At 60.4% G+C, this 11,713-nt stretch overlaps 1 protein-coding gene across 1 annotated transcript; it reads right to left on the minus strand.

Moving 5' to 3' along the window:
• Positions 1-2,118: 2,118 nt before the first annotated feature.
• On the minus strand, positions 2,119-9,524 carry PRDM13 (PR/SET domain 13). The gene is made up of 4 exons (XM_087776391.1): positions 9,384-9,524; positions 7,459-7,590; positions 7,240-7,360; positions 2,119-3,611 (listed from the first exon to the last, which is right to left on the minus strand). Exons 1-4 carry the CDS (start codon positions 9,522-9,524, stop codon positions 2,119-2,121), a joined length of 1,887 nt encoding a protein of 628 aa, XP_087632517.1.
• Between the last annotated feature and the right edge of the window lie 2,189 nt (positions 9,525-11,713).

Raw genomic sequence — 11,713 nt, forward strand, 5'->3', positions numbered from 1 at the left:
TACTCAAACGCACCTGCCCCACTGACACGTAGGTAATTCCCGGACGGCGGTGTTCTTATTCTGCCCTTTGCCAGGACCTCACGGCGCCCCCGAGGCGTCTCCCCCCGGCGGCAGCTCCATGGTGGGTGCCCTGCTTTGGGAAGGCAACCGGTAACTATTGAAATCAAGAACCGGCCGGTTACATTCCGGGTCCCGCTGCCGGTGCCATAGGTGACAACAGATGACCAAGATCCCGCTCTCCGCGGGAGAGACCTTTTCCATTTACGTTCGCGACAGAAACACAACTTGCGTCCTGGGATAAAAGCGAATCGAGTAAGCGGGAATTTAGTGCGCTAGCCCAGGGGGAAGGGGGAAAAAAAAAAAATCCTAGATCCTACAGCTTTTGAATGTAAATCAAACCTTTAAAGGAAATCCAAGCCTGGCATTTGAATTCCCATTCCCTATTACCGCCAAGCCCGTTTAGCCTTAACTGAGCAAACGGAGGATCCGTTTTGTACCTGAGATTCTTTCCGATGCTGGAAGTAATTTGTATTTTACATTGCGTCACCTACACCCTGGACTGAAATAGAGCCCGATCCTGGAAACTCACAGCCACCCGCATGAGTGGAAGCGATTTACCGTCTGCTTCAGAGTTGTGAGCTAGGCAAACCCCGAAAGCGGGGTCCCCCTGCCCCCCCCTCCGCCTGCCCCAGCGCCGGCTCCCACCGAAGGCCCCAGCCGGGAGCCGAGCGGGGAGCCCCGCACGGCCGGCGGGCCACCATCGCCAGCCTCCCATCGGTTCGCCTGGCCACCCGGAGGATTTTCCAGGGGAAAGAGGTATTTTTCTGACAGCCTTTTTTAAGCTTGACAGTCTTTTTTAAACTGAACGCGTTTCAGGTTTTTCATACCAACAGTATAAGGAGATTTTTTTTCCCCTCAGACAAAAGTAACAACGATTCTAAAGAAGACTGTTTGCAGAAGGGGCACGTTTGATAGAACAGAAAGAGCTAAAGCAGACTAATAATGTTCAGCTTTGAACATCTTTGCGCTGGCCCTGTGGAAAAAAAAAAAAAGAAAAAAAAAAAAACAAAAAAAAAAAACACGTTGCCAAAAGTCGTAGGCATAAGAAAGAAAGGATTGGATTTTGTTTGGGTTTTGCTGGTTTGCTTTGCTGAGTGAGAGCAGGAAAAGACTCAGACGAAATATTCAGGGGCAAATTCTTTAGAGCTTGACCCAAAGAGGCGGAGTGCCGCGGGATCCGGGCCGAGCTCCCCATCGTCAGAAGCGTCAGGTCCTGCTGACAGCACTTCAGTGAACAACGAGACAAACAGTAGTTTGTCAGTAACTTTATTTTTTTTTAAAAAAAATCGCATGACAAACTGGAACCAAGACCAAAATACTGTATCCACTGTACATCATTCATTAGAAAACAAACATACACCACATTTGTATTCTACCAAACAGAGAGTGTATTTCCTTTAAAATTATATAGTGCGTGCTTTTAGATTCATGCTTTTCAATATTTATTTTACATTTGTTACTCAAATATCATCTGTTATAAATAATTGCAACTTGATCAAGTGGTGCACCTGTTATCATATGCGAACCTCTTCAGTGCTGCAAGTGTGGCTTTTTGTTGCCTTTCTTTCTTTCTGTCTTTCCGTCTTTCTTTCTTTCCAAAAAGCTGTTGGTATTGCTTTATTAGGACCCCAGAAAGCACATCCGAGGTGTCAAATAAAGTGTACAGATGCCAGAGGCGCTTTGCAGACCCGGGAGTGCTGCGGAGCCCCACGGCTCGGACCGCTGGGACAAGTGACGGGAGAGCACATAGAAAAAAATCGTTTCCAAAAGGCACAATTTCCTCGACACAAAGGTACAATAAAAATATATGGCCACTGAAATACGGGCGCCTCCGGGGAAGCGGGTGCCCCTCCGGCGGGATCCCGGGCCCGCCAGGGTTTCGCCCCCCGCCTTCCCTCCCCTCTCCGCAGGGCGGCCGCGGTGCCTGCCAGCCCGCGCTCCCCCGCGACGCGGCCCCCCGTGGGACCTCCCCGGGAGGCCGGGAGCTCCGAGTACGTGGGGAGGGGGGGGCTGCAGCGCTCCCCGCCGCCCCCCGCCCCGCCCCGGCCGGCCCTTGCATCACTGCTCGCGGCTCCTGCTGCCGCTCTCCGGGTCGCTCTGGTCGTCGGTGAAGCAGACGTCCACGTCGCTCTCGTTGTCAGTCTTTTGCTCCTGCTCGGGGTGCGGGTAGCCAGAGTCACTCTTGTCCTCGGCCGCCTTGCCGAGGCTCTGCCCCGGGTGCCGGGACTTGACGTGCCGCTCCAGGTCGCGGCGCCGCACCAGCACCTTGCCGCAGTACTCGCAGCGGTAGGGCGTGTTGCCCTCGGCGTGCAGGCGGATGTGCTTGTTGAGGTTGCTGGGGTCCCCGAAGGGCCGCAGGCAGACCTTGCACTTGAGCGGCTTGTAGCCGGTGTGAGTCCGCATGTGGATCTTCAGCCCGTACTTGCGGGAGTACAGCTTCCCGCAGTAGAGGCACAGGTGCCCGGTCTTGGGCTTCCCGCCGGCCGCCCCCGCCGCCCCCGCCGGCAGCGCCTCCAGCCGCCCGCGGCCCTTCTCGGCCGCCAGCTCGGAGAGCTGCTGCGTGTGCATGGCGATCTCCCGGTCGATGCTGGCCAGCGAGCCCAGCTCGGCGGCGTGCAGCCCCGCCGCCGGCCCCCCGAAGTACGACACCGACTCGGGGTACTTGAGGAGGCCGCCCAGGTGCAGCTTCAGCGGGTAGTAGGGCGCGGCGCCGTAGAGCAGCTCCCCGTTGTAGACGGTGAGCGGCATCACCGGCAGCCCGCACTCCCCCGCGTACGCCTTCAGCCCCTCGAAGGGCGGCAGCGCGAAGCGCTCCAGCGCGCCGCCGGGCAGCGGCGGGTAGCGGGCGGGCGGCAGGGCGGCGGCGGGCAGCCCCCGCTCCACCTGCCGGAAGGCCGAGGCCTCCTCCAGGGGCGAGAGCAGCGGGAAGGCGCGCAGCCCGCCGCCGCAGGCCAGCCCCGCCGCCGCCGCTGCCGCCGCCGCCGCCGCCGGGGGGGCGGCCTCGCCCGGCAGCGCCCCGCACTTGGGCGGCGCCTCGGCGGCGGCGCGGCCCGCCTTCAGCCCCCCCAGCAGCTTGGAGAAGCCGAGGGCGGCGGCGCCCCGCGCCTCCTCCCGCAGCGGCCCGGCGGGGCGGAAGGCCGAGCGCGCCCCGGGGCAGAGCGCCAGCCCGTTGCCGCCCGCCGGCCCCAGCAGCGGCCCCGGCCCGCGGGCGGCCCCCACGCTCATGTCCAGGGCGCGCTCCTGCTCCTCCTTGCCCGCCGCCCGCTTGGGCAGCCCCGGCTTGGCCGGCGGCGGGGAGGCGGCGGCGGCGGCCTCCCGCTTGACGGCCTCCCGCGGGCCGCAGCCGGGCGGCGGGTGGCCGCGCAGCGCGGCGGCCGGCGGCTCCTTGGGGGGCAGGCCGAAGGCGGCGGCGGCGGCGGCGGGCCGGCCGTGGTCGTGGTGCAGGAAGGGGCGGCCGTGGCTCAGCGCGCAGTGGAAGTGGACGTGGGCCTTGAGGCTGTTGGGGTACTTGAAGGTCCTCCAGCAGTACCAGCAGATGTACCGCTCCTCCCCTGCGGAGGCAAGCGGAGGGGACCGTCAGCGGCGGCCGCGCACCCCCGCGCCTCCCCGCTCCCCCGCCGCCCCGGCCCGCCCCCGCCGCGCCGTGCCGCCCTGCGGAGCGGTGCGGAGCGGAGCGGTGCGGTGCGGGCGCTGCGCGGCTCCGGCTGCGCTGCCGCGGACCGGGCGCCGTGGCGCCGGGGGGGAGCAGCTGCTGCCGCGAGTCGTCTGTCGGGGGGCCCATCTGTTGGCGTTTGCAGGGGAGGTAGCGTATGTCAGGGAGTCGGCTGCACCGAACAAAGGCCAATCTAATGATCGTGAGCCCCTCATTAGGCGGCCAGACAATATCCGATATGTATGGGCCATATGTAATCGTTCCCTTTCAGAGGACAATGCCCTTTGTGCCCCGTCCCCTAAACGTTTCGGCTTCTCTCAAGCGGAACAGACCTCGGTCGCCGCGGCTGCGGTGACTGCCCGGCACCGCGCAGGCACAGGCTCCGCTTTCCCCCTCCCGGCCCTGCTTGCCAGGAGCGTCCTCCCGAGGAGGAGCATCTCCTCAGCCCCGACGGTGAAACGCTGCCTCTGCGGGCAGCCTCTCTGTCTGGGTGTCTTTAGTTTCTTTCTTTCTTTCTTTCTTTCTTTCTTTCTTTCTTTCTTTCTTTCTTTCTTTCTTTCTTTCTTTCTTTCTTTCTTTCTTTCTTTCTTTCTTTTTTTCTCTCCTTCCGTCCTTCCTTCTTGCCTCCCTCCCTTTATTTCTCTCTTTCTCTCTTTCGCTCTCTCTCTCTTTCTCTCTTCCTCCCTTCCTTTCTCTTTCTTTCTTTCTTTCTTTCTTTCTTTCTTTCTTTCTTTCTTTCTTTCCTTCCTTCCTTCCTTCCTTCCTTCCTTCCTTCCTTCCTTCCTTCCTTCCTTCCTTCCTTCTTTCCTTCTTTCCTTCTTTCCTTCCTTCCTCCTTTCTCTTTCTTTCTCCCTTCCTTCGTCCCTTCCTTCCTTCCTTTCCTTTTCTATCTTCCCTTCTAACTCTCTCTCTCCTCCCCTTCCCATTTTTCTCTCCTCTCCTTTCTTCTCTCTTTCTCTGTCTATATGTATCCATCTCTCTCTCTCGTTCCCCCCAGTCACTACAATTCAGCGCCCAGGCCTTTCAGAAGCCCCCGGAGTTCCCCGAGCCGCTGCCCACCCACCCTGCCCGTCCCCAGCCGACCCTCACTCCCGGGTTAGTGCACCCAAACGCCGAGCGCCCCACAGAAACGAGAGGCCGCTCCTGGGGCCAGCTCCTCATCCCTGGGGGGCGATGGGGGCGAGGTGGGGCACAAGCGACCGGGGATGGGGGGGCTCCGGCCCTGCGCTGCGCTCCGCGGCAGCCGGGGCTCCCGGGGGGCGGCGGGTCACCGAGCAGCGCTTGGGCCGGGGATCAGCCGGTGGCCGCCGCGGGTGAAACACGAAGTCTTCGCTCTCCGCGGGAAACTCGGGCGCGAACTCGCGTGGCGGAAGGATCCAGGGCTGTTGCGTGTGTCTCGCCGCCCGTGTCGTTGCCGTCGTGCGCAGCCCTTCCTCGCTTGCCGTGCGTGGAGCGGCGGTCCCAGGCTGTGCAGCGTTATGAAGTCGTTGGACGTGGGTTTTCGCCCCGTCGAGGAGGGAGGCGGGAGCGTGTCTGCCCGGGCCCGGCCGGGGCAGCGGCCGCGGGAGGCGGAACCACGGCCGCAATCCCACCGCCGTGCGTGGGAAAAGGGGCAAAGGACGGGCGGGAGGGCGTGCGGCCACAGACCCCGCGGGCTCCCTCCTGCTGCCTTCCTTTGCCTTCGCGGGCCTCTCCCGCGGCGCGGTTTGGCCCTGGTTGTCCTCGGCAAAAGCGTGGCGGGACCGGCGGGACCGGCTGCCTCCCGAGCGCCGCCGACCCCGGCCCGGCGCTTTCCCCGGCTCAGCTCCAGTCCAGTAACCATCGCTCAGGGGAAAAAAAAAAAAAAAAAAAAAAAAAAAAAAAAGCAACGAAAACCACCCTTTTCTCATCATGGTAAACCCAAATAAATGGGGTCAAACCCAAAAGATTTCCAAAGTTTTGTTTTGTTTTGTTTTGTTTTAAAAAAAAGCTCTCGGAATTTCTTCTGCCCTGAGGTTTCGGGTTGTTCTTTTTTTTTTTTTTTTTTTTTTTCAGCGTACTATCCTTAAAAGAAGAGCGCTTCAGCATTTTGATACCCTTATTCTGAGTCCGTATTAATTAGTCTGGAAACTGTGGGACTGGAGACAGAGCAGATCCGCAGGGTCAGTCTGCAACTAAACGTCGCTTCGACGGGACGAGGACGATGCCACACGCTGGGTGCCTCTCGCAGACCCGAGCTTTCTTGCCCTTCTTTCCCCTGAGCAGCACTGGAGCCATCCGCAGGCAAGGGCTGCTGGCCTGGGGGGGCAGGACCCAGCACCGTGTCCTCCTTCCTGCAGCCGAAACTTCGCCAGAGCCCGGGCTTTTCGAGGGGGTGACCCCCCGCAGGCCCAGTCCCTCTCTGCCCTTGGTGGGGGGGGACAGAGACGTGACCAAGAGTTCCTTTTCCCGGTACAGTTCTAGCACAAGGAGGGATTTGGGCTCTTGCGCATCGCACGAGTCGGATGGGTCGTGAGCAGCCAGCGCCCGGTGTTTCGGCCATCACCCCCCTCCAGGCCGGATCCCGGTTACCCCGGGGAGCAGTCAGCCTTGAGGGGCGGGGAGGGCTCAGCCCCTCCCCGGATCGTGCCCTTGCTCCCTGCTCCGGGACACCGCCAGGCTGAAGGATCTTCTGTGCCGGGCAGGGGCAGGCGGGGTCCCCCGGCCGCCGGCTGAGCGGGCTCGGCCCCGGGCGAGCGAGTGCCCGCAGGTCGCGCCGAGCCGCCGCCGCCGCCGCCCCGGGGAGCGCCGAGACCGGGCGAGAGGGCGCGGGGCCAGGGGGAGCCCGCGGCCGCTGCCGGAGCAGCCCGACGGAGGAGCACTGAGGGGGTTCGTCGTCTTTCCCCCCGTTTCACGTGCTGCCGCCTTATCGGTTTTGTTAACACCGGTAATTCCAGCTAAGAATCAGCTTGCTGATTGAAACGAGCGGTCCCAGACGGGTGTCTTCGCCTTCCCGATATCCTCGGATATCCTCATCTGAGCGTAACTTGACGCCGATTTAATTTGTACCTCATGCATCCTAATTTACGGGGACTGCCCACTACCCACTTCGACTCGGCTCTGTGAATCTGTCCATAAAATAACCTGAAAAGAGGCTCTGAAGCTCTGACCGAGGGACACGCAAGGTGAAAGCGGTATTTTGAAAACCCAGGAAGCCGAACTGCTGTCTCGCATAACAACACTAGCGTTGTCTCATAGAAATCCCATTTGCCTATCAAAAGATCATTAAATTGTGCCGATGACGGACCGACTCGAGGCACGGGGGCCTTTCCATACGCTACCGAGTTAATAGATCACCCTTTAAATATAAGCAGATGGAGTCTTAGTTTAAAGGGTGGCAGGTTAAAAGTCACTGCAGCTGTGCTGGCATTAATTTTCCTGAGGGCGCGGATTTGAAGGGCCCGCGTTTGCCTACCGCAGTCTGAGCTCCCGGCAAAGGTGTCAGTTAAAGAGGGTTTGGTTTATTTCATTTAGTTTGGTGGCTCCGACATGAATGCCCGCATCCGTACCTTTCTCGTCGTGCGTCGGGGTGGCCGTGACGGGGATGTCGAACCACTGCGCCAGGGGGTTGGAGTACCAGACGGTGAGCTCCTCTCCCGGCTGGACATCTCGCAGCGCCCGGTAGAAAATCTGGGAGGGGGAGAAAGGAAACTTCTTCAGGAGGCTTGAGAGGGGAGGCAGGTGGCGGAGAGCGGTGCCAGGCCGGCCCGGAGCCGCGAGTGGGGTACCTGTCCTCCTGGCAGATCCGCAACAGCCTCCAGTGTCTGCTCTTGGGAGTTTCGGGCAGCCCGGATTAACCCTATCCACTCCAGAGCTGAGCTCCCGGCTTCATCCACTAATTCCCCTCTCACCATCCGCACCTGGAACACAGGCGGCACCGCTGTCACTTCCACGCGAGACGAAACGGAAAGAAAGCAAAAAGCTTACCCGTCCCCCTGCCTGCCTGCCTGCCTGCCTGCGCTGCCTTGCCCGGCGAGCCTGCGCTCACACCCCGGGCAGGTGTCCGGGCACGGCAGCTCGGAAGCAGCGGCGAGAGCATCTCGTTTTGCCGCCGGTTTGCCTCTTCCAGCCTCACCCGCCTTTGGGCAGGACCCTCCTCGGCTCGCAGGTGCCTCGGCAGAGCTGCGGCTGGCCCGGGGGTGGCTGCTCTGCGGGGGTGAGGATGGAAGGGCCCGGGCCCGGGCCCGGCGGGGACCTGCAGCACTGCGAGGGGAAATGGGATTTTTCCCTGGGGTCGCGCTGGCACAAACGCACGTTGTTCAGTCGTTGCTGCCGCCTTTAGCTTAACGCTATATTAAATGCCCAGGTAAGATGCCTTTTTTTTTTTTGGAAGGGTTTGTGCAGCCTCTGAGTCCGTGCAAAACAATTGCGACACACACGACTTGCCGGGAGACAGGGAGGGGGGAAGGGGAGAGGATTCTGCTTAGCTACAAAGTCTCTGTAGCCCCATACTTCATAATCTGCTTGCCCATACAAAGAGAAAATGAAGTGCCCGTTCCCTGAATGACCGTGCAATAAAAGTCATCGGAACAAAGCAGTCTAAAGCGAGAAACCAAGGGAGCCAGATGAGAAATAAATTTGAGTGGGCTGGCAGAGCGTTTAAAAACAATTAAAGGGCATTAAAAATCCGAGCGGAACGCGTGAGCCGCGGCTGCCCGGGGGGTGGAAGGAGGGCTCTCACCCGCAGCCCCTGAAGAGCGCGATGGACGGGGCGAGTGCCCTTCGCCGCCGCCGCCTCGCTCCTTCCCAGCTCGGACACCGACTGGCCCCGGAGCCGGTGGCCGGGTGGCCGCTCCCCCCGCCCCGCTCCGTCTGTGCGAGTTGTTTGCGGCTGCGGGGCTGGGAGCTGGTTTGCGAGGAGGCCGAGCTGTGCTCCGCTGGGCGCCGGGCTGCCCCGGCACCTGCAGCCCGCACCCCGCCGCCGGCCCCGGGGAGCCCCGGCCCGCTCGCCCCGCGCTCCCCTCCGGCCCCAGCCAAAGGCCCCGCGGCCGAGGAACGGGACGGGGCGGGGGGAGGCCACAAACCCGAGCCAAACGCAGAAATAAATTGGTGCATCTGCCTCTCCCCCTGCTCCTTCCCCGGACAAACCCCGGGGACTGTGAAAGCCGCATGCCCCCTTCTCGCCGGGGCTCCAGGGGCGAGGAGCCAGCCGCCGCACCTCCCGGCCCTGCCGGGGAAGGGGCAATGCCCGAGTGAGCCGAGCCCCGCGGGGCGGGGGCCGGGCGGCGGGACCAGCGCCCTCCGGCACCGGGCACCGGGCACCGGGACCAGCGCCCTCCGGCACCGGGCACCGGGCACGGGGCTGCGGCGGCGCTTTCAGCACGTCTGTGTCCAAGGCGGGGGCGCGTCCGCTCCTCCGGGAGAGCCGCCGGGTCCCCCGGCCTCGCCGCGGAGGCCGGCCGGGCTAGCGGGGCCCCGGTGCTGGCGAGGAGGGGGAGCGGGCACGGGCGGGCGGGCTTCCCTGGCACAGCCGCGAGGAGACATCTCGGGACGCTGTGGAAACGCTTCCCTTTCCTTTCCTTTCCTGGCTCGCTCTAAGAAGGGAGGCTCGAAGAGAGAGGGGGGAAGAGCAGCCTCTTCTCCCAAGCCGGCTTTCCCCCGAGTCAACGAAAGAGCAAGGTCCAGCGGTGCAGGAGAGGCGGTAGGAAAATACCTTTTTCTTGGGTCCCGGCTCCCTGCGGTCTGACAGGTACTTGCCCAGTTTGAAGATGCCCGGCACCGGGCCCAGCCGCAGCCCGGCCGGGATGCAGCTCTCCGCGCTGACGCTGATGGCCGGAGCCCGGCTGGTTTGCATCGCTGCCTCTGGCTGCGAGCGCTCGGGAACCCCAACTACTCAAGGGGGCCGGAGTGACAGCGGCTGGCGGCGGGAGGATGAGCACACAGGCGTATCTCCGCCCGCAGAGTGACGCGGCGGTGTGCGGACGCCGGCTTTTCAACGGGAGCAGGAGGGGTACCCCTTGGCAGGGGGATGCTCTGGGGCGCAGAGTTTGGTGAGAGAGTTTGGCTCCTCGAGCAGCTGCGGAGTCCCATCCAAGAGGGTCACATGGAGCCTTTCCCTAACCCTCCTGCATAATCAGGCGGAGTGAATGGCTGGCAGACAATGGGCCAGGCGACCTTCCCATTCCTAAAAATCCAATTTGTCAAGGGCAAAGAAAAGGCGCTGGTGAATCAAAGGTCTGGAGGGACCATTAATCCTCAGCATGGGGTATTGTCCCCGAGACAGTTACGATATTTTAAGTGACAAATCCACTGTATAATTTCTCCATAAATTTTACTTCCTTTTATTGTTCCTCGACAAACCAGTTTTGGAAAATAAGTGACTATTTTAAGTCTACTTGGCTGAGCCTTTTGAGGTTTAATATACTTCAAAGATTTTTAATTCTCTTCCCTTGGCTTTATTGTAAAGGAGATTAAACAAAGAGATGGGGAATGTTTTGAGGACTTGTTAACTTCTATTGATTCCCGGCGTGTGCCATACAGAAATTGGGCAGGTACTTGATGGGAAAACACCAGAAAATACCTACACTTTCTTTTTTTTTTTTTTTTTTTTTTTTTTAAAGAACGACCATATTACCATTTCAGTGGGTTGGTTTCAGGCCAGTAATCTGTTCAGAAGAGCTTTGATCCTCAAGGAGGATGAATAGCACAAAATATGAGCCGCCGTGGCCCCTGTAAAACACAAACCGCTGCATCTGCGAGCGCTGGGGAAGCTGTGTCTGTAGTTGGTGCGATTAAGAAATAGAGACAGGAGGAAATAGAGACATAGAGCCACCAGGAAAGAGAGAGGCACGGCCAGCAGATAACACAGATGTCTAGCGAACAGCCTGCAGCTGGATTCCTCGTTTCAGACATCCACAGGTTCCTCTCCCACACGCAAAATCGCTTGCACCGAGATCGCTTTCGGAGATGGAACCTACAAAAAGCGACTGTAAATAAAGCCAGAACGAAGGGATTGGAACAGAGTGCCTCTCTGTCCCTCCTCTTCGCATAAATATTTTAATTAAGACACAACGAGGCGCTAGGATTAAGTCAGTTTATAATTCAGGCTGGGTAACTGTCCCAAGACTTTTCCAGGAGCTGGAAGAGAAAGGTGTGTGACTTTTTTCTTACGCATATGCAACAGTCCAGATGTGCCTGTCAGACCAAAGAGTACAGTAACAAATTCAATTTTCCACTTCGGCTTTTTGTTTAATTCCCGCTAGCGGGGTTTCTCTGCTCCATACCTCGTAACTCTCCAAAAAGATTTCTGAACCTTTCTCCTGAGGAGAAGTTGCACATGCGGATTTTATCCATTGCTTCTCAGAAGCAACTGCAGATATGGAGCTTTATTATTATTATTATTATTATTTTATTTTTTTTATTTCCCACTCCGTTTTTCTAATAGTCAGACCTAATAAATTTCAAAAGGAAACCCAAAGAGCTGCGCTTAGAGGTATATCTGCCGAGAGGTGCCAGGTAACCGAGCGGGCTCTTCCCAAGTAACCCCGCTGTCTGCAGAGATAAACTCTGGCGCATAGCTTTCGATGTGATCGTTAGCGTGGGCTTCACTCTGGGTTTGTTCGCCGCCGTCACGCGTGGCACCGTGGGCGCAAAGGCCGCAGGGATGCGCACGGGGGACGAGAGCGATTTTGAGCCGGCGAGTCTGACCAGCTGGCAGCCCCAAAGCTGCCCTTTCCCCTCACCGCGCCGGGAGGGCAATTAAAGCCCAGCCCGGCCAGTCGCCGCCGCTGCTGCCGTGACACTTGCCCGGGCCGGTGGCTGTTCGCGCCGGCCCCGCCGCGGCAGCGCTCCGCCAGCCCGCCCGCTGCCCGCCGCCCGCCGCCCGCCGCCCGCCGCCCGCCGCCCGCTGCCCGCTGCCCGCCGCCTGCGCCCGCCGCAGGGCACCGCCGGCCGCTCGCCGAGCCGGGGCCGGCCCCGAAATGTCGGCGTCCCTGCGGGGACCAGCGGGCAGCCACGGGCTGGCCCCACCGCCCCTTCAGCCCG

The sequence above is a fragment of the Nipponia nippon genome, unplaced genomic scaffold (genome assembly GCF_047370975.1).
Source record: "Nipponia nippon isolate SJK-2023a ecotype South Korea unplaced genomic scaffold, ASM4737097v1 scaffold_4, whole genome shotgun sequence".
Lineage (NCBI taxonomy): Eukaryota > Metazoa > Chordata > Aves > Pelecaniformes > Threskiornithidae > Nipponia > Nipponia nippon.

Excerpts from the sequence above, each read along its gene's own strand:
- PRDM13 (XM_087776391.1), bottom strand. The coding sequence starts at position 9,524 with ATGCAAACCAGCCGGGCTCCGGCCATCAGCGTCAGCGCGGAGAGCTGC. Across the intron at positions 7,361-7,458 it reads CGGATCTGCCAGGAGGACAG|ATTTTCTACCGGGCGCTGCG; the intron begins GTACCCCACTCG and ends TCCCCCTCCCAG. Across the intron at positions 3,612-7,239 it reads CCCGACGCACGACGAGAAAG|GGGAGGAGCGGTACATCTGC; the intron begins GTACGGATGCGG and ends TTGCCTCCGCAG.